The sequence below is a fragment of the Dama dama genome, chromosome 9 (genome assembly GCF_033118175.1).
Source record: "Dama dama isolate Ldn47 chromosome 9, ASM3311817v1, whole genome shotgun sequence".
In the NCBI taxonomy this organism is placed as follows: Eukaryota; Metazoa; Chordata; class Mammalia; order Artiodactyla; family Cervidae; genus Dama; species Dama dama.
This window is the reverse complement of record NC_083689.1, coordinates 40,909,082-40,932,997: the sequence shown is the minus strand read 5'-3', so window position 1 is coordinate 40,932,997 and position 23,916 is coordinate 40,909,082. Positions and strand designations below refer to the sequence as shown.

The 23,916-nt window shown below is 38.9% G+C and overlaps 1 protein-coding gene and 1 pseudogene across 7 annotated transcripts in view; both read left to right on the top strand.

Moving 5' to 3' along the window:
* UIMC1 (ubiquitin interaction motif containing 1) overlaps window positions 1-23,916 on the top strand; it is a 120,016-nt gene that overhangs the window by 38,092 nt on the left and 58,008 nt on the right. For 6 of the 7 annotated variants that reach the window (XM_061150991.1, XM_061150994.1, XM_061150993.1 and 3 more), the window contains exon 4: window positions 21,380-21,504. In XM_061150991.1, coding sequence (XP_061006974.1) covers window positions 21,380-21,504 — 125 coding nt within the window. Of the gene's footprint in view, window positions 1-21,379; window positions 21,505-22,227; window positions 22,334-22,644; window positions 23,382-23,916 lie in introns of all 7 variants that reach the window. The other variant, XM_061150995.1, reaches the window with a different exon arrangement.
* LOC133061327 (selenide, water dikinase 1-like) lies at window positions 5,018-6,159 on the top strand (annotated as a pseudogene).

The following is a 23,916-nucleotide window of genomic DNA, read 5'->3' as shown; positions in this document are numbered from 1 at the left end:
CAATTCTGGGGGCAAAAGTTGCTGCTGATGGTTTTCTGTTGGCTGACAAATGAACATTGCCTATGGAGTGTGGAAGAGACACATTCTTAGTAGTGAAAATTAGGTTTACTCTGGGCCAGACTGGAATCAGCTTCTTTTTACATGCAAAATCTTAAAAAAAATTTCAACCATATACTTGGCATATAGTGGGGGCTTTATAAATATTTATTGAACATTAAGAACTGGTAGCTCTACTTAAGATTATTTCCGTTTTAGGGAAGAAGAAACAGGCTGAGACCAATTAAGTGACTTTTGTAAGACTATCCAACCACTAAGTGGGTTAGTCTTTATTCAAACAAGGATATTAACCATCATACTCAGGTTCAGTGAGTGAAAGAAGTATTTGATATGAGTTTATCTCAAGCTGACACATGTGTGTGTGGACCTGATGGAGGCAGAGCAGTGATCAGTGCCTTTGTCTGAGACCATGTTTCTCTTGGGAGACAAGCAGACTCCAGAGAGCATGTCCTGGGACTGGCCAGCTCTCCAGATGACCATACCTTCCTTCTGATGTAATCACTCAGCTTAATCCAAATCGTTTCACTGATGTCTTAGCAAAAGCAGTGTTTTCATTTTAGTCCAATGTTTAATTTGGTGGGTGGCGGGGTGGGGCATGGGATACCCCAGGCTGGCAGGCTGCATTGGTTGGAGTAGGTGGTTTGCTTTTGTTGTTGTTGTTTAGTTTTTCTGTTGTATCTTTTTCTGACTCCATGGACTGTAGCCTGCCAGGCTCCTCTGTCCATGAATTACCCAGGCATGAGTACTGGAGTGGGTTGCCATTTCCTTCTCTCCATATAAACTTTAGAATGAGTTTGTTTGTATCTACAAAATATACTGGAATTTTAATTTCGATTATATTGAATCTACAGATCAGGTTTGTAAAATTGGTATGTTGACATTATATAAGTCTTTCTATCCCATGACATGGAATCCCTTTAGTTAGTTAATTTTTACTTGATTTTGTTAATCGGAGTTTTGTAGCTTTGCTCATATGGATCTTGTACATTATTTTATTACCAATGTAAATGGTATTGTGTTTTAAATTTCAAATTCATGTGTGCATATAGTGCCTGACTCTTTGCAACCCCTGGACGGTAGCCCACCAGGCTCCTCTGTCCATGGAATTTTCTAGGCAAGAATATTAGAATGGGTTGCCATTTCCTACTCCAGGGGATCTTTCTGACCCAGGGATTGAACCTGTGTCTGTTGCATCTGCTGCAGTGGCAGATGTATTCTTTACCGTTGCACCACCTGGAAAGCATCAGATTTCAAATTGCACTTGTTCATTTCTGGTATATGGAATGTGATTGACTACTATTCTTGTATATCATAACCTTAGTATAGTCACTTCTAGGAATTTTGTTGATTCTGTTGGATTTTCTACTTAGATGATAGTGTGATTTGGGAACAGTTTTACTTTTTTCCTTCCTTGTCTGAAGGAAATGCCTTTTATTTCCTTTTCTTGTCTTATTGCATTAGCTGGTATGTCCAGTACAGTGTTGAAAAGGAGTGATGAGAGGGCCATTATGTAGCCATTTTCCTATTTATAATGGGAAAGCTTTGAGTTTTTTCCTTTTAGTATGATGTTAGCTATAAGTTTTTTTTATAGATTATTCTCCATCAAATTGAGAAAATTCTCTGTTCCTAATTTATCAAGAGGTTTTATCATGGATGAGTGATTTTATCCATTGCTTTTTCTGAATCTGTTGAATATGATCATGTGATTTTTTTTTCTTTTTCATTCTGTTTATGCATTGCATTATGTTACTTAATTTTTGAATGTTGAACTAGTGTGCACATCTGGGATAAATTCCATTTGGTCCTGGTGTATAATTCTTTTTATGTATTGTTAGGTTCAATTTGCTAATATTTTGTTAAGTTTTGCATCTGTGTTCATGAGAGATATTGGTCTGTACTTTTCTTGTAACATTTTTGTCTAGTTTTAGTGTTAGGGTTAATGTGGTCACATGGAATAACTTATGTAGTATTCCCTCTGCTTCTATCCTCTGAAAGAGATGGTAGAGAATTTGTATAATGGCTGTCTGAGGAGGCCTTACAAATAGCTGTGAAAAGACAGGAAGCGAAAAGCAAAGGAGAAAAGGAAAGATATACCCATTTGAGTGCAGAGTTCCAAAGAAGAGATAAGCAAGGAGAGATAAGAAAGGCTTCCTCAGCGATCAATGCAAAGAAATAGAGGAAAACAATAGAATGGGAAAGACTAGAGATCTCTTCAAGAAAATTAGAGATACCAAGGGAACATTTCATGCAAAGATGGTCTCAATAAAGGACAGAAATGGTAGGGACCTAACAGAAGCAGAAAATATTAAGAAGAGGTGGCAAGAATACACAGAAGAACTATACAAAAAAGATCTTCACGACCCAGATAATCACAATGGTGTGATCACTCACCTAGAGCCAGACATCCTGGTATGAAGTCAAGTGGGCCTTAGGAAGCATCACTACGAACAAAGATAGTGGAGGTGATGGAATTCCAGCTGAGCTATTTCAAATCCTGAAAGATGATGCTGTGAAAGTGCTGCACTCAATATGCCAGCAAATATGGAAAACTCAGCAGTGGCCACAGGACTAGAAAAGGTCAGCTTTCATTCCAATCCCAAAGAAAGGCAATGCCAAAGAATGCTCAAACTACCACACAATTGCACTCCTCTCACACGCTAGTAAAGTAATGCTTAAAATTCTCCAAGCCAGGCTTCAGCAATATGTGCACTGTGAACTTCCAGATGTTCAAGCTGGTTTTGGAAAAGGCAGAGGAACCAGAGATCAAATTGCCAACATCCGCTGGATCATCGAAAAAGCAAGAGAGTTCCAGAAAAACATCTATTTCTGCTTAATTGACTATGTCAAAGCCTTTGACTGTGTGGATCACAACAAACTGTGGAAAATTCTGAAAGAGATGGGAATACCAGACCACCTGACCTGCCTCTTGAGAAACCTGTATGCAGGTCAGGAAGCAACAGTTAGAACTGGACATGGAACAAGAGACTGGTTCCAAATAGGAAAAAGAGTACATCAAGGCTGTATATTGCCACCTGCTTATTTAACTTATATGCAGAGTACATCATGAGAAACACTGGGCTGGAAGAAGCAAAAGCTGGAATTAAGATTGCCGGGAGAAATATCAATAACCTCAGATATGCAGATGACACCCTTATGGCAGAAAGTGAAGAAGAACTAAAGAGCCTCTTGATGAAAGTGAAGGAGGAGAGTGAAAAAGTTGGCTTAAAGGTCAGCGTTCAGAAAACGAAGATCATGGCATCCGGTCCCATCACTTCATGGCTGATAGATGGGGAAACAGTGGAAACAGTGGCTGAGTATTTTTCTGGGCTCCAAAATCACTGCAGATGGTGATTGCAGCCATGGAATTAAAAGACGCTTATTCCTTGGAGGGAAAGTTGTGACCAACCTGGACAGCATATTAAAAAGCAGAGACATTACTTTGCCAACAAAGGTCCATCTAGTCAAGGCTATGGTTTTTCCAGTGGTCATGTATGGATGTGAGAGTTGGACTATAAAGAAAGCTGAATGCTGAAGAATTGATGCTTTTGAACTGTGGTGTTGGAGAAGACTCTTGAGAGTCCCTTGGACTGCAAGGAGATCCAACGAGATATCCCAAAGGAGATCAGTCCCGGGTGTTCATTGGAAGGACTGATGTGGAAGCTGAAACTCCAATACTTTGGCCACCTGATGTGGAGAGCTGACTCATTGGAAAAGACCCTGATGCTGAGAAAGAGTGAGGGCAGGAGGAGAAGGGAATGACAGAGGATGAGATGGTTGGATGGCATCATCGACTCAATGGACATGGGTTTGGGTGGACTCTGGGAGTTGGTGATGGACAGGGATGCCTGACGTGCTGTGGTTCATGGGGTCGCTAAGAGTCTGACATGTCTGAGTGACTGAACTGAACTGAACTGAACTTAAATATTTGGTAAAATTTAATAGTGTATCCACCTGGGCCTGTTGCTTTTTGTTGTGCAAGGTTAATTATGAATTCTGTTTCTTTAATAGATATAGTCAGACTGTCTTTTTTTTTTTTTTTTAATGTGAATGTTGGCAGATTGTGTCTTTCAAGAGAATTGGTCTGTTTCGTTGAGGTTATCAAATTTGTGGACATAGAGTTATTCATAGTATTCCTTTATTATTCTTTTAATCTCCAAGAGGTCTGTAGTGATGTCCGCTCTTTCATTTCTGATACTAGAAATTTATGTCCTCTCTTTGTTTAGTCAGCCTAGCTAGTGGTTTATCAATTTTATTGATTTTTAAAAAAATACATCAGCTTTTGTTTTGGTTCATTTTCTCTATTCACTTCTCAATTTCAATTTCATTGATTGCTGATGTAGTTTTTATTATTTTTTCTTCTGCTTACTTTGTATTTAATTTGCTGTCTCTCTTGTTTTTTTCTGGTTCCCTAAGGTTAGATGATTGATTTTAGATCTTTTTTCCCAGTGTATGCACTCAATGCTGTTAGATGATTGATTTTAGATCTTTTTTCCCAGTGTATGCACTCAATGCTATAAATCCCCTCTAAGCACTGCTTTTGCTGCATCCCAGAAATTTTGATAAGTTGTGTTTTCATTTTCATTTGATTCAAAGTATTTTTATATTTCTCTTGAGATTTCTTCTTTGAGCCATGAGTTATTTAAAGTATGTTGTTTAATCTCCATTTATTTTGAGATTTTCCTGTTATTTTTCTAATTGATTTCTAGTTTAATTTCATTGTGGTCTGAGAGCAGACATTGCATGATTTCTCTTGCTTTAAATTTGTTAAGGTACCATGCCTGGTACGTTGTGGGAGTGACAGAGTCCTGTTTGTGGGAGGTGGTGGAGGATGCAAAGTAAACAGGTGGATCTATGAAGAAACCCGCCTCATAGGAGAGGGAGGGGAGGAGCCCAACTGTGAGGTGTGTGGGCTCAAGAACCATGTCCAAAGTGGGAGTACATTAATCGGGAAAGTTATGAATTGGACAACAGCTTCTGGTTAACCAGATTCACTTAACTGAAGGGCTCCGGTTTCAAAGGGCTCTAAGATGTCATTGCAGAAATTGCTGGAGTCCTTATAGGAGAACCATTTCCAAGAAGAAGAGCAGTTTCTTGTAGCGGATATGCCAAGATTTGGCATCGGGATAGACACTTGTGTCTTTCCTCTGAGGCATGGCAGTCTTCCCTTGGTTCAAACTGCAGATTACATTTAGCCGCTGGTTGCTGACCCTTATATGATGGGCAGGATAGCCTGTCCCAATGTCCTCAGTGACCTCTGTGCCATGGGGGGCACAGAATGTGACAACATGCTGATGCTTCTTGAAATCAGTCATAAAATGACCAACAGGGAAAGGGATAAAGTAATGCCCCTAAATATACAGGGTTTTAAAGATGCAGAAGAGGAGGTGGGAATGTCTATAATGGGTGGCCAAACAGAGCTAAACCCCTGGATTGCTAAACCCATGGATTTTTGTGGATACAACTGTCTGCCACCCCAATGAATTTATCATGCCAGATAATGCAGTGCTGGGTGTGCTTGTGCTGACAAAACGTTTGGGGATGCAAGTGGTCATGGCCATGCACCAGTGGCTGGACATTCCTGAGAAATGGAATAAAATCAAGCTAGTGGTCCCTCAGGAGGATGTGGAGCTGGAGTACCAGAAGGCAATGATGAACATGGCCAGGCTCAACAGGACAGTGGCAGGACTCGTGTATACATTCAATGCCCATGTGGCCACCAACATCACAGGCTTTGGGATTCTGGGCCACGCACAGAACCTGGCCAAACAGAGAAACAAGGTGTCCTTTGTGATTCATAATCTTCCTATCCTGGCCAGGATGGCAGCTGTGAGCAAGGTCTGTGGAAACATGTTTGGCCTTATGCATGGGACCTGTCTGGAGATGTCAAGAGGCCTCCTGATCTGTTTACTTTGTGAGCAAGTAGCTCAGTTCTGTGCAGAGATAAAATCCCCCAAATACGGTGAAGGCCAGCAGGTATGGATTATTGGGATTATGGAGAAGGGTAACCACACAGCCAGGATCATAGACAAGCCCCAGATCATTGAGGTTGCATTGCAGTTGGCCACCCAGAATGTGAACCCCACACCCGGTGTCACCTCTTAATCTAGGCTGAAGCAACTGTGTGGTTTTGTTTTAAATAGCTATTTCCTTTATTGTCATTTCAATTAGAGACTATGAACAAAGAAAGAATAAGGAAAATAAAAGTTTTTATTTTGTCTTCACTTATTCCTTCTTTGGTATTCTTCCTTTGTTAATATAGGTCTGAGTTTTTGATCTAGATAATATTCCTTCTGTCTAAAGAACATCTTTCAACAATATTTTACTCTGCTTTCTTATTGCTTGCGTGGTTTCTGAGAAGTTGGATGTAACTCTTATCTTTGTTGCTCTATAGGTAAGGTGTTTTTTCCCTATGGGTTTTTTCAGCACTTTATCTTAGATTTTCTGCAGTTTGAAAACTATATGCCTTGGTATAGTTTTGGTGCATTTTTGCTGGTTGGTGTTTTTTTTTTAATTGAGGAATAATTGCTTTACAGTGTTGTGCTGGTCTCTGTCGTACTCAAGACGGGGGATATATATATAAACATATATATATATATAAATATACACACACATATATATATGACTGATTCATCATGAATTCATGTGTATATTTATATATATATGTTTATATATATATCCCCCGTCTTGAGTCTCTCCCTCTCCATTCCCTTGGAGGAGGGCATGGCAACCCACTCCAGTATTCTCACCTGGGGAATCCCCTTGGAGAGAGGAGCCGGGCAGTCTGTAGTCCATGGGGTTGCATAGAGTTGGACAGGACTGTGTGAATAAGCATAGTGTATATATGTCAGTGATACTTTCTCAATTTGTCCTACCCTCTCCATTCCCCAGACCATTCTCTATGTCTGCATCTCCATTTCTTCTCTGTAAAAAGGTTCATCAGTACTATTTTTCTAGATTCCATGTGTATGTGTTAATACACAGTATTAGTTTTTCTCTTTCTGATTGACTTCACTCTGTGTAACACGCTCTAGGTTCGTCCACCTCACTACAACTGACTCAAATTCATTCCTTTTTATGGCTGAGTATTATGCCGTTGTATATATGTGCCACAACTTCTTTATCCATTCATCTGTTGATGGACATCTGGGTTGCTTCCCTGTCCTGGCTATTGTCAATAGTGCTGCAGTGAACACTGGGGTGCTTGTGTCTTTTTGAATTGTGGTTTTCTCAGAGTATTTGCCCAGTAGTGGGATTGCTGGGTCATATAGTAGTTTTATTACTAGTTTGTTCAGGAATCTCCATACTGTTCTCCATAGTGGCTGTATCAATTTACATTCCCACCAAGAGGGCGGTAGGGTTCCCTTTTATCCACATCCTCTCCAGCATTTATTGTTTGTAGTTTTTTTGTTGATGGTCATTCTGACTGGTATGAAGTGAAACCTCATTGTAGTTTTGATTTGCATTTCTCTAAGTGATGTTGAGCAACTTTTTCATGTGTTATTAGCTATCTGTATGTCTTCTTTGGAGAAATATCTGTTTCTGCTGTGCATTTTTCGATTGGGCTGTTCATTTTTTGATATTGAGCTGTATGAGTTGCTTATATATTTTGGAGATTAATCCTTTGTCAGTTGCTTCATTTGCAGTTATTTTCTCCCATTCTGAGGGTTGTCTTTTAAAACTGTTTAATCTTCCCTTTCTTGTGCAAAAGCTTTTAATTTTAATTAGGTCTCATTGATTATTTTTGTTTTCATTTCCATTACTCTAGGAGGTGAGTCAAATAGGATCTTGCTGTAATTTATGTTGAAGAATGTACTGCCTATGTTTTCCTCTGAGAACTTTATAGTTTCTGGCTTTACATGTAAATCTTTGATCCATTTTGAGTTTATTTTGTGTATGATATTAGGAAGTGTTCTAGTTTCATTCTTTTACATGTAGCTGTCCAGTTTTCCCAGCACCACTTATTGAAGAGGCTGTCTTTTCTCCATTGTATATATTCTTGCCTCCTTTGTTAAAGATAATGTGCCCATAGGTGTGTGGGTTTATCTCTGGGCTTTTTATCTTGTTCCATTGGCCTGTATTTCTGTTTTTGTGCCAATACCATACTGTATTGATGACTGTAGCTTTGTAGTATAGTCTGAAGGCAGGAAAGTTGATTTCTCCAGGTATGTTTTTCTCAAGATTGCGTTGGCTGTTTGGGGTCTTTTGTGTTTCCACACAGATTGTGAAATTTTCTGTTATAGTTCTGTGAAAAATGTCATTGGTAGTTGGATAGAGATTGCATTGAATCTGTAGATTGCTTTGGGTAGTATTATCATAATAATAATTCTTCCAATCAAAGAACATGTTATATCTCTCCATTTGTTTGTGTCATCTTTGATTTCTTTCATCATTTCTTACAGTTTTATGCATAGAGGTCTTTCGTTTCTTTAGGTAGATTTACTCTTAGGTATTTTATTCTTTTTGTTGTGATAGTTAATGTAATTGTTTCTTTAATTTCTCTTTCTTATTGTTAGTGTATAGGAATGCAAGGGATTTCTGTGTGTTTTATATCCTGTGACTTTACTATATTCATTGATTAGCTCTAGTAATTTTCTGGTGGCATCTTTAGGATTTTGTATGTATAGTATCATGTCATCTGCACATAGTGAGAGTTTTATTTTCTTCTCCAATCTAGATGTTTTTTATTTCTTTTTCTGATTGCTGTTACTGGGACTTCCAAAATTACATTGAATAATGGTGAGAGTGATTATCTTTGTCTTGTTCCTGATCTTAGTGGAAATACTTTTAGTTTTTAAACATTGAGAATAATGTTTTCTGTGGGTTTGTCGTATATGGCCTTTATTTTGTTTAGGTAGGTTCCTTCTGTGCCTACTTTCTGGAGAGTTTTTAATTATAACTGAGTGTTGAATTTTGTCAAAAGCTTCCTCTGCATCTATTGAGATGATGGTATAGTTTTTATCTTTCAGTTTATTAATATGGTGTTTCACATTGACTTGTGTATATTGGAGAAGCCCCGGGATAAACCCCACTTGATCGTGGTGTATGATCCTTTTACTATATTGTTGGGTTCTGTTTGCTAAAATTTTGTTGAGGATTTTTTCATCTGTGTTTGTCAGTGATATTGGCCTATAATTGTCTTTTTTTGTGATGTCTTCATCTGGTTTTGGTATCAGGGTGATGGTGGCCTTATAGAATGAGTGGGAGTTTTTCTTCCTCTGCAGTGTTCTGGAAGAATTTGAGGAGGATAGATGTTAACGCTTCTCTAAATGTTCAGTAGAATTCACCTGTGAAGCCATCTGATCCTGGGCTTTTGTTTATTGGAAGATTTTTGATTATAGTTTTGATTCAGTGCCTGTGATTGGTCTGTTTTTATTTCCTGTTTCTTCCTGGTTCAGTCTTAGAAGGTTATATTTTTCTAAGAATTTGTCCATTTCTTCCAGATTGTCCATTTTATTGACATAAAATTGCTCCAAAGTCCACAGTCTCAGGCTGATAGCAGGTATTTAATCTGCTGCACCTGTAGCTGCAAGAGCGCCTTCCCTTCCTCTTTGTTCATGTAGTGCCTGGAGCTTAGCTTTGGTTTTGTTCCCACCTCTGTTGAAGCTTCAATACTTTGGCCACCTGATGAGAAGAACCAACCCATTGGAAAAGCCCTTGGTGCTGGGAAACACTGAAGGCAAAAGGAGAAGGGGCGGCAGAGGATGAGATGGTTGGATGGTGTCACTGACTCAGTGGATGTGGATCTGAGCAAACTCCAGGAGATGGTGGAGGACAGAAGGACCTGGCATGCTATAGTCGATGCAGTCGCAGAGTCAGACACAACTTAGCGACCGAATACCAGTAACAGCTTCTTGTAGGCAACCCTCTGGTGTCTGTTCCCTGCCAAGACAAGAGGGGGTGAAAATAGCAGCTTATGGCTCACCTCTCAGTTGGGCTGGGGAGATGGAGGGGTATGGCAGACACAATTGGGGTGTGTGGGGAGTACCTGCTTCAGCAGAGGCCTGTGAGAAGTTGCTATAGTCTGAGGTGGTTCATGCACTCCCCTAGGGTAGTTGCTCCCTGGTTATGTGTCCCTTGTTAGAGCCAAGCCGCATAAGTTCACAGGAAGGTGTAGACTGTGACCTCTGCCTGCTGACAGCTTGGTGGCAGCTGCTACCTGGGGGTTGGGACCGCAGCGGCAGTTTGTTTCCTGCCTATTGCACTTGCCTTGGCTTTGACAGTGGCCAGTTGGCCTGAGTGCCTCTTTCTGGGATCATAAATTGCACTTGCGGCTAGTGCCATTTCTGGCACTTGTGCCGGCTTTGGTGGTGGCTGGCCAGCGTATCTGCCTCTGGAGTCGCAATCCACAGCTGGGTCTTGTCCCATGTATGGCGCTCTTGAAGGCTGGGTCCTGTTGTCAGTGAGTGCACAGTTTTTGAGGATCCCCACAGCAATGGTCTCCTGTCTCTCTGTCAAGCCCAACTCCCTGGACTCCCTCAGCTGTGTTGTACTAGCCACTTCAGAGTATCTTCACAGCAGTCAACCCCAGTCCTCTCCCTGAGGTCCAACCCCCAAAGCCCTCAGCATCCAGCCCATACTGGCTGCAGCAGGGAGTGCCAACAGCATCTTGGCTGGTAAGTGCTGGTCAGCAACAATCTCGTGGTGATTTCTTTCCATTTGCCTTCTGAGCACATGTTGCTGCATCTCCCTCTGTGGTTCCAAAGCTCTTCCCCAGCCCTGCAGTGAGGGGGTTTCCAAGTGTGCAGAAACTTTTTCTTCTTCACGGCTCCCTCCCTAAGGTGTAGGTCCCCATCCCAAATCCTTTGTCTCTTTTCTCTTACAACTTTTCCCCTACCTCATTCTGTGGAGATTGGTTTGCCTCTTTGGAAGTCTGGGGTCTTGCCAGCTTTCAGAAGGTGTTCTGTAGGAGTTGTTCCATACGCAGATATGTTTTTGATATATTTGTGGGGAGGAAGGTGGCCTCCTTATTTTACTCTGCCATCTTGTGGGATCTCCCTGTTTAGTGTTCCTTAAGCTTTCTGGATCTGTGATTTAGTATTTGACCTTAATTTAGGGAAATTCTGAGTCATTATTATTTCACATAATTCTTTCGCTTCTATTTTTCTCATCCTTTTGGCAGTTGCGTTATGTTTTTATTACTCTTTTTGTAGTTGTTCCACAGTCCTTGAATATTGTCTTATCCTTTTCAGTCTTTGTTCTCTTTATGTTTTAGTTTTGGTGGTTTCAATTAACATGTCTTCAAGCTCAGATTCTTTTTTAAGGGTGTGTCCAGTCTACTGATAAACCCATCCAAAGCATTCTTCATTTCTGTTGCAGTATTTTTAAACTTTAGTATTTCTTTTTGTTTCTTTCTTAGGATTTCCATCTCTCTATTTGCATTTCCCATCTGTCCTTGTTTGTGCTCTAATTAATCCTTTAAAGCCCTTATATTAATCATAATTGTTTTAAATTTCTAGCCTGATAATTCCAGCATTAGCACCATGTCTGGTTCTGATGTATAGTCTATCTTTTCAAATTGTAGTTTTTGCCTTTTAGTGTGACTTGTAATTTTTTCTTGATAGCTGGACACGATGTACCAGGTAAAAGAAACTACTCTAAATAGGCCTTTAGTAATGTGGTGTTGCTGCTGCTGCTGCTGCTAAGTCGCTTCAGTCGTGTCGACTCTGTGCAACCCCATAGATGGCAGCCCACCAGGTTCCTCCGTCCCTGGGATTTTCCAGGCAAGAATACTGGAGTGGGTTGCCATATCCTTCTCCAGGGGATCTTCCTGATGCAGGGATCGATCCTGGGTCTCCTGCCTTGGAGGCAGATTCCTTACCATCTGAGCCACCAGGGAAGTTCCCTAATTAAGTCTCACTATTTCAGTCTGTGGACTTCACAAGTGTTTCTAATTTTTTACTCCCTCTTTAGGTGGGAGAGGATGGCTAGAGTAGGTTGGAGTTTGGTATGTCCCTTCTCACAGGTCAGTTATACTGTTAGTCTAGACTGATTACTTAGTTTCTGCTACGGCAAGCCTTGCTGGAAAGAACAGAGTGCTCTGACATATTTCAAAATAGCTCCTCTCCTCTACCCTCTTTGGGACATTTAAGAGGAAGTTTCTCCTACATTTATTGTGAGAACCTGGTTAAAATCTTGGAAATAAAACTTACAAGTCTGTGGGCCCCCTTCGACTGAGTTTCCGTGGAATTTTTAACTCCCAGACTTGTCCACACCAAGCCTCCAGCAATTTGTCCCTTACAATTCAGGTTTTCTTGGCACTGATTTCTGTGTTAGTTTTTACTCTTGAATCTCTGCTCTGATAAGCCATGACTCCCTGTATTCCCTTGTTTGTCTCTCCATCTTGGGGCAACAGTTTGCCCTGTGCTCTCTTTTCTCACAGATCCAGGGAGTTGTTGATTTTTTCAGTTGCTTTATTAATAGCTTTTTATTCTTCAGAACAAAGCAGTGACTTACTTCCGGGTTTCTTATATGTGGAATCAGAAATTGGTTCTATAATTTCCATTATATTTTCATATGGCTTTTATAGACTTTTATCATTTTAATATATCTTCATGATTAGTATTTTGATAACATGAGTCTCTTGAGTTAACATGCCTTATATAACTTAACAGTGGCTTTATTTTTAGGAAACTTAAGTCAGTCACCTTGTAGGTTATAGTATGTGTGTGTTTGTGTTAGCCGCTCAGTCATGTCCAACTCTTTGTGACCCCGTGGACTGTAGCCTGCCGTGCTCCTCTGTCCATGGGATTCTCTAGGCAAGAATACTGGAGTGGGTTGCTATTTACTTCTCCACGGGATCTTCCCGACCCAGGGATTGAAGCCGGGTCTCCTGCATTGTAGGCAAATTCTTTTACCATTGAGCCTCCAGGGAAGCCCAGGTTATAGTGTAATGAACATACTTTTGGGTATAACACATTTTTTTCTTTTCAGTGATTGTTCAGGATAAACTCCCAGAAGTGGTATCACTTTGAGAATGCACATCTATACGGGTACCTACACAGTGCCTTGACGCCTTCAAAAGTGTTTTATAAACTTAAATTATAACTGGCAATGTGTATAAGTTTATTGCAGTTGCAGAGCTATGTCTATTTTGCAAAAAAAAAAAGTTCTTTGGAAAAGATTTGGGCAGGAAGATAATCTTTTGTTGTTGCATGAAATGTGCCCTGTCAGAACATTTGTTCTGTTCTCTTGGTTTACTTATTTATTTAGGCCATGCTGGGTCTTCATTGCAGTGTGCAATCTTCTTAAATTTTGTTGTACAGACTCTAGAGCACGCAGGCTCAGTGGTTGCAGCACACGGAGTTGTTGCCCTGTGGCATGTGGGATCTTAGTTCCCCAACCAGGGATCAAACCCCCATTTCGGGCATAGGAAGGTGGATTCTCAACCATTGGACCACCGGGAAGCCCCTCAACCTTTTTAAATAACCACAAATTATACAGGTTATATCTATTTTTGTGTTCTGGATTGTTTGGATTGTTAACAGCCTGTTTACACATCTCAGTGGGCCAATCTGAATGTTGGGAGATGGTAATCATCATAAATTTTGAAGAGCATAATCAGAATCATTTGATAAGCTAGTTGAGCCAATTCAGTTAGAGATTCTAATGTTGACACTTGCTGACATTTCCTCCTGGCTGGAATTCCAGTTTATTTCTCCCTTTCTTCTAATGGTTGGGTTCTTATATTGTAGAGAGGTTAAGTAAAATATGTCCTGGTCATTAGTGATGTTTATTAGACTTTAGTCTCAGATCATGGTTATATAAAAAATAAGAGTCAGTAACTAGTGAATAGGAGTGTCCTTTGAATTCTGATTGTGGTCAAAGTAAATCTGTAGTGGTGGCTTTGTCAGATTATGTGCTTGTATGTTGTTTAGTTGCTAAGTTGTATCTGACTCTTTTGTGACCCCGTGGACTGTAGCCCGACAGGCTCCTGTGTCCTTGGGATTTTCCAGGCAAGAATTGTGAAGTGGGTTGCTATTTCCTTCTCTAGGGGATCTTCCTGACCCAGGAATCAAACCTGCATCTCCTGCATTGGCAGGAGGATTCTTTACCACTGAGCCACCTGGGAAGGCAGGTGTTATTGTTAGTGAAAGATAATAATCTGAAGTTTTGGATTTCTTTAAATAATATATAATGACAGTAAATAATTTGTTCATTGATAGTAATGATAAACAGCTATTAGACACTTGTTACGTGCCAGGTACTATTCTAAATATTTTTCATGTATTGTTTAACCCTCGTAACAGACTTAAATACTATTACCTCTGTTTTTCTTGTGTGTGAAGTAAAACAAATATTATTAAATCATAGTATTTATACGAGAATTCTAATGTTAAGAGTATGTTTATATTTACTTTAGATACATGGTCATGCAGATTAAAAGACAAAGAAAAAAGAGGGAGGGAGGTTATCAGAGACCAGCACCAGTATCCAGGTTTAGAGGATAAATAACCTGCTCAAAATTTTACAACTGAAAAGGCATGCAATCAAGAATTAAACCCAGGTAGTCTGGCTGTGGAGGCTTCCCTGGTGGTTCAGGTGGTAAGGAATGTGCCTGCAACGTGGGATACCTGGGTTCAATCCCAGGGTTGGGAAGATCCCCTGGAGAAGAGAATGGCAACCCACTCCAATAGAATTGCCTGGAGAATTCCATGGACAGAGGAGCCTGGCAGGATACATATAATTCTTGGGGTCGCAAAGAGTCAGACATGACTGAGGGACTTTAGTTTCCTTCCTCATTCTGGCTGTGGAGCTTCATGTCTATGTAGTTGAAAACAGAATCCTTACTAAGTTCTTGTTTTCATGTTAACGTAGTAGCAAAGCCTGCATCTCTCCAGAATCTTTAGGAAATATGTTGTTCAGTCACTCAGTCAGACTGCAGCACACCATGCTTCCCTGTCCCTCACCATCTCCTGAAGTTTGCCCAAGTTCATGTCCATTGTATCGGTGATGCCATCCAGCCATCTCATCATCTGACTCCCTCTTCTTCTGCCCTCTGTCTTTCCCAGCATCAGGGACTTTTCCAATGAGTCGACTACTTGCATCAGGTGACCAAAATACTGGAGCTTCAACTTCACCATTAGTCCTTCTAATGAGTACTCAGGGTTGATTTCCTTTAAGATTAACTGGTTTGGTCTCCTTGCTGTCCAAGGGACTCTTAATTAGGGAATACAAGATATTTTAAAAGACTGAATATTACAAAGAACTCATTTTGCATTATTACATGGTTTTGGTTCTCTTAAATTGAACACAAAAGATATAATCAACATCAACATTTTCTTGATGACTTAGTGACTTCATTATGAATGAATAATCATGTTGTAAGAATGTCAGTCTTTTCCATTTTATCCATTCTATTGATATATAGTGGTAGCTCATTTTAACTTGCATTTTCCTCATGATTAATGATCTTTTCTTATGCTTAATGATTATTTCTTTTGTGAAGGATTTGTTCAGATCTGTTGTTCATTATTGATAAAATTAGATGGCTTGTTTTCTTACTATGAAGTATAGGTATTTCATATACTTTGGATACAAGTCTTTTGTCAGATTATATATATTGTGAATATGTTCTCCCATTTTGTGACTTACCTTTTTCTTTTCTTTCTTTTTTACTTAAAATTTTTTTTAATTAAAAAATATATTTTTTTTACTTTTTATTTTTGTAACAAAGAGAAGTTTTATATTTACTTTTTTCTTTCTGTATCATGTCTAAGCAAAATTTGACTACCCCTTGGTTACAAAGATTTTCACCTGTGTTTTCTTCTAGGATTTTTATAGTTTTAGCTTTTACATCTAGATATATATTCCATTTTGAGTTAATTTTTATATATAGTGTGAGATAAGGGTTAAAGTTTCATTTTTTTTCCTTATGGATATCCTGTTGTTCTGGTACCATTTGTTGAAAAGGTTTGTTGGTGGAAATCAATTGAAAAAAATTTGTGCATCTATTTCTGAATTTTCTATTACATTATGTTTAATGAGCTTGTTTGGATTTTCGTTGGGATTGTGTTGAATCAGTTTGGGGGAACTTGATATCTTATTTTCTGAATTATATTGCTATTATTTTTTTCTTAGTTTTTGTTAGAATTGACCAGTGGTGAATGTCAGATAGCTTTGGATTTTCTTTATGGCGAGGTTTTTAATTACAGATTCATATTCTTTAATAGGTATAAGGCTGTTCAGATACTCTTTTTCTTCTGTGTCAGTTTTCATAATTTATGTTTTTCAGTGGGTTTTTAAAATTTGTTTGTTTCAGTTAAGTCAGTGTTTCTCAGTCATTTTTTCATTACTGTTCCCTGAAGGATCCTTTTTAGGCTTTTTTTTCCCTAGCCCCCACTCTCCCCATGAAATTTTAATGCCATAGATAATGCTATATATCCTATTTATGTACCGACTTATACACCTGTGTTTTATATATAAAAAGAGCAAGATTTCTTCGACTTCCGAGAACCAATTTTTGTCCACTTGGGGATGATATCATGCCGGTTGACAATGCATGTTTGTTTGTCAAATTTGTTGGCATAAAGTTGCCCATGGTATTCTGTTATTCTTTTTATGACTGTAGAATCTGTAGTGATTCCTTCTTATTCCTGTATTGTTAACTTACATGTTTTCTTTTTCTTCTTGATCAGTCTAATCAGAGATTTATAAATTTTATTGACCTTTTCATGGAACCAGGTTTTGGTATTAATTTTTATTTTTTGTGTTGTACACCATCTTCTATTTCATTGATATCTGCTTTTTATATTACTTTCTTCTTACTTTGGGTTAATTTTGCTCTTCATCATTTAGCTTATTAAAGAGGAAAGCTTGGATCTCTGATTTTAAATTTTTCTTTTTATATGATCATGTAAAGCTATTAATATCCCTGTAAACATTACATTAGGTACTTCCACAGATTTTGACTAGGAAAAAAAGTCTAGAAAGGATTCTTCAGAGAATAGTAATGAAAAAAGGACTGAGAAACACTGGCTTAATTGAAACAAATTAAAAACATCACTGAAAAACATAATTTATGAAAACTGATACAGAAGAAAGAGAACATCTGAATAGCCTTATATCTGTTAAAGAATTTGAATTCATAGTTAAAAACCTCTCTATAAAGAAAATCTAAGGCCATCTGACATTCATTCACTGGTTAGTTCTGATCTGTTTTCATTCTCATTAAGATCACTTTAAATTTATTTGGGTACTTTTTTTATGTTGGGATTTAATCTTAGGGATCCCTCATCCTTACTGATTTTATTTTACTTTTTAAAAACAGGTTTAACATTTACCTGATTAAGTCAAAGATATACCAAAAGGTATATCATAGTCATATATCATAGTCAAAGAAATGTCACTCGCTCCCTTATCCCTTCCACTTTGTACCTAGCTACCTGTATATAACCATTTGGATTAGCTTCTAATTCATCTTTCTTGTGTCACTCTTCACATAAATTAGCATACTATATAATCTTTTGTGTTTTGCTTCTTTTTTTTTAAAAAACTTAATAGTGTATCTTTAAAATAATTCTATTCCTAGAGCATAGATACCTTCCTTATTCTTCTTTATAGTTTTATGTATGAGTACCAAAATCTATTCAAGCAGTGTCCTATGATGGTCATTACGTGGATTACAGTGTTTTGCAAATTCAAACAACGCTGCAGTGAAAAATGTAGTACATATTTGGTTTTGTTGTCATTGTTCAGTCACTAAGTTGTGTCCAACTATTTGCAGTCCTATAGACTACAGCATGCCAGGCTCCTCTGTCCTCCACTGTCTCCTGGAGTTTGCTCAAATTCATGTCCATTGAACTGGTGATGCTATCCAACTGTCTCATCCTCTGTCACCCTCTTCTGCTTTTGCCTTCAGTCTTTCCCAGCATCAAAGTCTTTTCCAGTAAGTCAGCTCTTCACATCAGGTGGCCAAAGTATTGGAGTTTCAGCTTTAGTATCAGTCCTTCCATGAATATTCAGGGTTGATTTCCTTTAGGATTGACTGATTTGGCCTCTTTGCAGTTCAAGGTACTCTCAAGAGTCTTCTCCAGCACCGCAATTCGAAAGTGTCAGTTCTTCAGTGCTCCAACTCTCACATCTGTACATGACTGCTGAAGCAGGCTGGTTGGTCTACAGGTTATGTTTCTTGCCTCTGGCATGAGAGGTCCCAGTTTCAGGTTCCAGATGAGCCCCCAAGGTGCAAGGTTGTTGCTGATCTGTGAAAGACACCGGGATTCTTTACCTGCAGAGGAGAGGGATTCAATCCGGGGCCAGTGATGAAGCTTGATTGCTCAGAACTTTTGCATGATTAAGTTTTATTAAAGTATGAAAGAGATGGACAAAGCTTCTGACATAGACATCAGAAGAGGGCAGAAAGAGTGCCCCCCTGCTAGCCTTTAGCAGTATGTTATATACCTATCAGCAAGCTGTTAATTAGAGAAAGGAGATGTCTCAGAGTGGCACCAGGCCCTTCACCCACAGCATGCGTTTTGATATAACATTGGCACCAGGTGAGTCATCCTGGGCCATAAAACGATTGACATGAATCTTGAAGAAAGGCAGGTTTCCAAATAAATACATAGTTTCATTAACATAGATAAGGAGAATAGTATATGAGTAAAGCATACAGGTTTGTTGAGCCCTTATCTAAGTCTTAAGAACAGACTTGAAGAGAGACAGACTCTAGTGTAAATATATAGTTCTTTAACATAGCTTAAGAAAACTGTTTCCATAAGAAGAATGCATTGGTTAGCTCCAGGTTTGAAAAAAGTTAAGTTCAGGTGGAACTAGGTGTTGTCATGGCAACACAGAATTTTAGGGAAACCTTTTAAATTTGTATAGAGAAGGGAAAAAAAATCTGACACTTGTGGTTTGTTTTCTCCTGCTGCTTAAAAGAGAGAGAAAAAAATGTCTAAGACTTGCAGCCTATTTCCTCCTTTTGGAGACCCCTGGCCTTCCTGCCTGTTACCCTCTCACTACTGGAAAACCATAGCTTTGACTATACAGACCTTTGTCAGCAAAGTGATGTCTTTGTTTTTTAAATATGCTGTCTTGTGCATATTGATTTTTTAAAAAAATTGAAAATATATCATTAGAGTACATTGCTCGAATTTGGATTGCTGGGTCATATGTGTAGTTAGTCACTGCCAGAATCTTGTCCATAAGCATTATACAAAATGGCAATACTCTTTTTTATATTTATTAGCTAGAATAATTCTCTTTAGAAGTATTGCTTTTTAAATTTATTTATTTTTAATTGGAGGATAATTGCTCTACAATGTTGTGTTGGTTTTGCCATACATCAGCATGAATTAGCCACAGGTATGCATATGTCCCCTCCCTTTGGAACCTCTCTCCCATCTCCCTCCCTCCCCCGTCCCCTCTCCATTCCACCTCTTTAGGTTGTCACAGAGCTCTGGGTTGAGCTCCTTGCATCATACAGCATATTCCCAGTGGTTATCTGCTTTACATATGGTAATATATATGTTTCAATGCTACTCTCTCAATTTGTTCTACCCTCTCCTTTCCTCACTGTGTCTAACAAGTCTTTTCTCTATGTCTGCATCTCTATTGCTGCTCTACAAATAGGTCAATCAGTACCATTTTTCTAGATTCCATATATATGTGTTAATATGCAATATTTGTTTTTATTTTTCTGACATGCTTCATTCTGCATAACAGGCTCTAGGTTCATCCACCTCACTACAACTGACTCAAATTTGTTCCTTTTTATGGCTGAATAATACTCAATTATATGTAGGTGAAAGTGAAAATCACTCAGTTGTGTCCAACTCTTTGTGACCCCATGGACTATACAGTCCTTGGAATTCTCCAGGCGAGAAAATGAGTGGTTAACTGTTTCCTTCTCCAGGGGATCTTCCCAATCCAGGGATCAAACCCATGTCTCCCACATTGCCGGCAGATTCTTTACCAGCTGAGCCACAAGGGAAGCCCATTGTATATAAATATACACCACACACACATATATATACCACAACTTTATCCATTCATCTGTCGATGGACATCTAGGTTGCTTTCATGTCCTGGTAAATAGTGCTGCAATGAACATTGGGGTACATGTGCCTTTTAGAATGATTTTTCTAAGGGTATATGCCCAGTTGTGGGATTGCTAGGTCATATGGTAGTTTTATTCCTATTTTGTTAGGGAATCTCCATGCTGTTCTCCATAGTGGCTCTATCAGTTTACATTCCCATCAACAGTGCAAGAGGGTTCCCTTTTCTCCACACCATCTTATAACTCTTTAAAGAGAAGCTTCTTTTCATCTATTTGGTTATCTGGTAGTATAGCTTATACTAGAAGAATAGGACAAAAGCTTGATTCTCTATCCTTTTTTTTTTTCCAGTTTTCAAAATAATTGATTCATTATTGATTGAATAATATATTGTTAACACATTCTTCAACAGTGACCAATTAGGTTTTTTTTTTAGGTACTATTATGAATTTATAGATTTAAACTTATTTGTGTGTTAGTCACTCAGTTGTGTCCAACTCTTTGTGACCCCATAGACTGTAGCCTGCCAGGCTCATCTGTCCATGGAATTCTCCAGGAAAGAATACTGGAGTGGGTTGCCATTCCCTTCTCTAGTTAAACTTATTTAGTATGTTTTAATTCATTGTATTCATTATCCTTGTTGATGTTCAGTGGTCTCATTTTTGGCCATTGAGAACCTTTTAAAGTTGAGTCTTAAGTTCTTTTGATATGACCCTAGTAGTATCTGGTAGATTCTTTGCTCATAGCTTTGACAGATATTCTAATTTGTCTTCTATTAATATGTTTCATTCTCCAGACTTGCAGTCAACTGTTCCTCTCCAGGGTACCCCAGTTGCTTTTAATGGGAAATGGTGTTTGGGGATGACACTCTGGTCTTTAGAGATGTTCTTTTCTACTGGATAAATCAGAAAATTCTGAAAAGTAAAATTACTCTGGCTTGATGTTAAGCATAAAGCAAATATGTATCAGTATGAAGTGATAGGTATTGAAAAAACCTGGATTGAGAGTTAGGTCCTCTTATTCATTCACCAGATAGTACCTGTCAAGAGCCAGGTACTCTTCTCTTGTGCTGAAGATACAACAGTGAAGAAAAGTAGGCAGAAACTTTGCCTTCATAGGAGCTCACAGTTTCGTTAATCCTGGACTCTTACAGCTACTGCTACTGATCTTTACTGGTACCTTACCTTTTGGAGCTTTCCTTACTCACAAAATTGTACTAAGTGGTCTTTAGTGTCTTCACTTAAAAAGTTTAATAATTCTGTTTCTTGTATACACACTTATTTAATGTCTATGGTGTCACTCTCTCCCTTTTCCCTGTCTTCTTACAGAAATGACAGAAGAAGAACAGTTTGCTCTGGCTCTCGAAATGAGTGAACAGGAAGCTAGGGAGGTGAACAGCCAGGAGGCGGAAGAAGAGGAGCTCTTGAGGAAAGCCATTGCGGAGAGCCTGAATGTAAATATGCTATGTTGAAAAAGTTTGTGAGGATTGATCAGTAACATTTTATTTCTGCAGTGTCATGGCTAATTAGGAACTATCTGTAGTAAGTAGTTCATAGGGTTTTCAATTAACAGATATTTCCCATTATCATTTTTGAAATCTGTGTCGAATTGTGAACTCAATTTAGTGTTTTGTTAATTCTATATGGGAGAGTTTTCTACCTCACAAATTTTCAGTCCATGTCTTAAGAGAACCATAGTATTTGGCAGCTTCTGAAAAGAGTTACTGAGTACCAAGAAACCAAAAGAGAGCAAGATAAGGTGCTTACTTCCCCTGTATTGTGGGGAGAACAAAGGGAATGAGAACTGGAGGTGGGTTATGAAGAGACAGAATGAGCAGTATTAAAATTTTAAACATAATATTAAATTGTGATTTGAATATGTGTAATTGAAGTTATTTTAAATGTGAAAGCTGTTTGCCAGTGGCAGATCCTGAGCCATCCTTTATGCCATTCACCTTTCTACATTAGAAAAAGGTCTAGTATAGTGATCTAATACAGTGCCTCGTACATAGTAGGCATGCAGTACACATTGTGGAATTTATTTGAATTGAGCATCTACGTTTTGGAGAGGAGAATCTCTTAGGGACAGTGGACTCCTCTTTTTGTACTTCCTATGATCCTTCATGTATCGCTATCTTAATAATAAACCTGGTCTGGTGTGGGATCACTTGTTTCAGAGTTGCCGGCCTTCTGATGCTTCTGCTACCAGATCTCGACCTCTGGCCACTGGACCATCTTCACAGTCCCACCAACAGAAAACCACAGACTCTGGGACCACTGAAGGCATGTCTCCCTGTTCTGGCTCCTTCTTCTCATCAAGCATAACCATATCAGAGGGATATCATGCTGAGAGTAGATATACAGAAATGTCCAGAATCCCTTTGGTGGTATTAAAGAGGTTAAATCAGATAGTAGTTGAGATCTCACTAATATCCAGCATACTTTTATCTCCCAGGAGAAGCCAACTTTTGGTTAAACCCAAAGAAGAGCCTTTTTTACCCACATTATGTAATTCTTGATAAGTGATAACTTACCAAACCCTCTTAATAAAAAATGGTTTGTCCTTAGCCCTACTTTTTCTCAAATACCTACAGGCATATGGCAGCTGGTACCTCCATCACTGTTTAAAGGCTCACATATCAGTCAGGGAAACGAGTCTGAGGAAAGAGAGGAGCCTTGGGACCACACTGAAAACACTGAAGAGGAGCCGGTCTCTGGCAGCTCAGGAAGCTGGGACCAATCAAGCCAGCCAGTGTTTGAGAATGAGAACGTTAAATGTTTTGACAGATGTACTGGCCACTTGGCTGAGCACACACAGTGTGGGAAGCCACAGGAAAGTACTGGGAGGGGTTGTGCTTTTCACAAAGATGCCCAGGGCAGGGGGGACACATCTAGGCACTGTCTACCTACCCCAGCAGATGCCAAAGGTCTCCAGGACATTGGGGGCACTGTACACTACTTCTGGGGTATTCCATTCTGCCCTGATGGAGTAGACCCTAACCAGTATACCAAGGTCATTCTCTGCCAGTTGGAGGTTTATCAAAAGAGCCTGAAAATGACTCAGAGGCAGCTCTTAAAAAAAAAAGGTTTTGGGGAACCAGTGTTACCTAGACCTCCTTCTCTGATCCAGAATGAATGTGGCCAAGGAGATCAGGCTAGTGAAAAAAATGAAGGCATCTCAGAAGATGTGGGAGATGAAGACAAAGAGGAGAGGCAGGAGTCTAGGGCATCTGTCTGGCATTCAAAAACCAAGGATTTCCAAGAAAGTCCAATTAAAAGCTTGAAAGAGAAACTTTTGTTGGAGGAAGAACCAACAACCAGTCATGGTCAGGTAAGGGTCAGTGATGCTGTGATTAAGGATGATTTATTCACAGATTAAACAAGGATTATTTTAGCTGTTTTTTTGTGTCGCCCTCTCCTCTCGACTTTGAAAGTAACACATATATGCTCACTATGAAAAATTAGGAAAGTACAGAAGAGTGTAAAGAAGAAAAAATTGACCATAATACCAGCACCAAGAGGCAATCATCATTATTTTTATGCATATAAAGTTATTTTTCCTTTTAAATTTTTCAACAAAATGAAGACTTTTCTATATAAACTTTGTTCCTTTCTCCTACTTAATAGCTTATTTTAGATCTTTTCCTATTCCTTATGCATTCTTGAAAACATTATTGTATCAGATGTATGTATCAGTTTATTTTTTGTTTTAAAATATGTATTTCTAAAAAGTTAAGTTTTTGAATAGGTAGTAATGTTTAACTGACTCAAAATTCAAAAAGATATAAATAAAGTTTGTCTTCTATCCCCATCCCCAGCCAACCAGTTCCCCTTCCTGGAGTCAACATTTTTTACTGTTTTCTAGT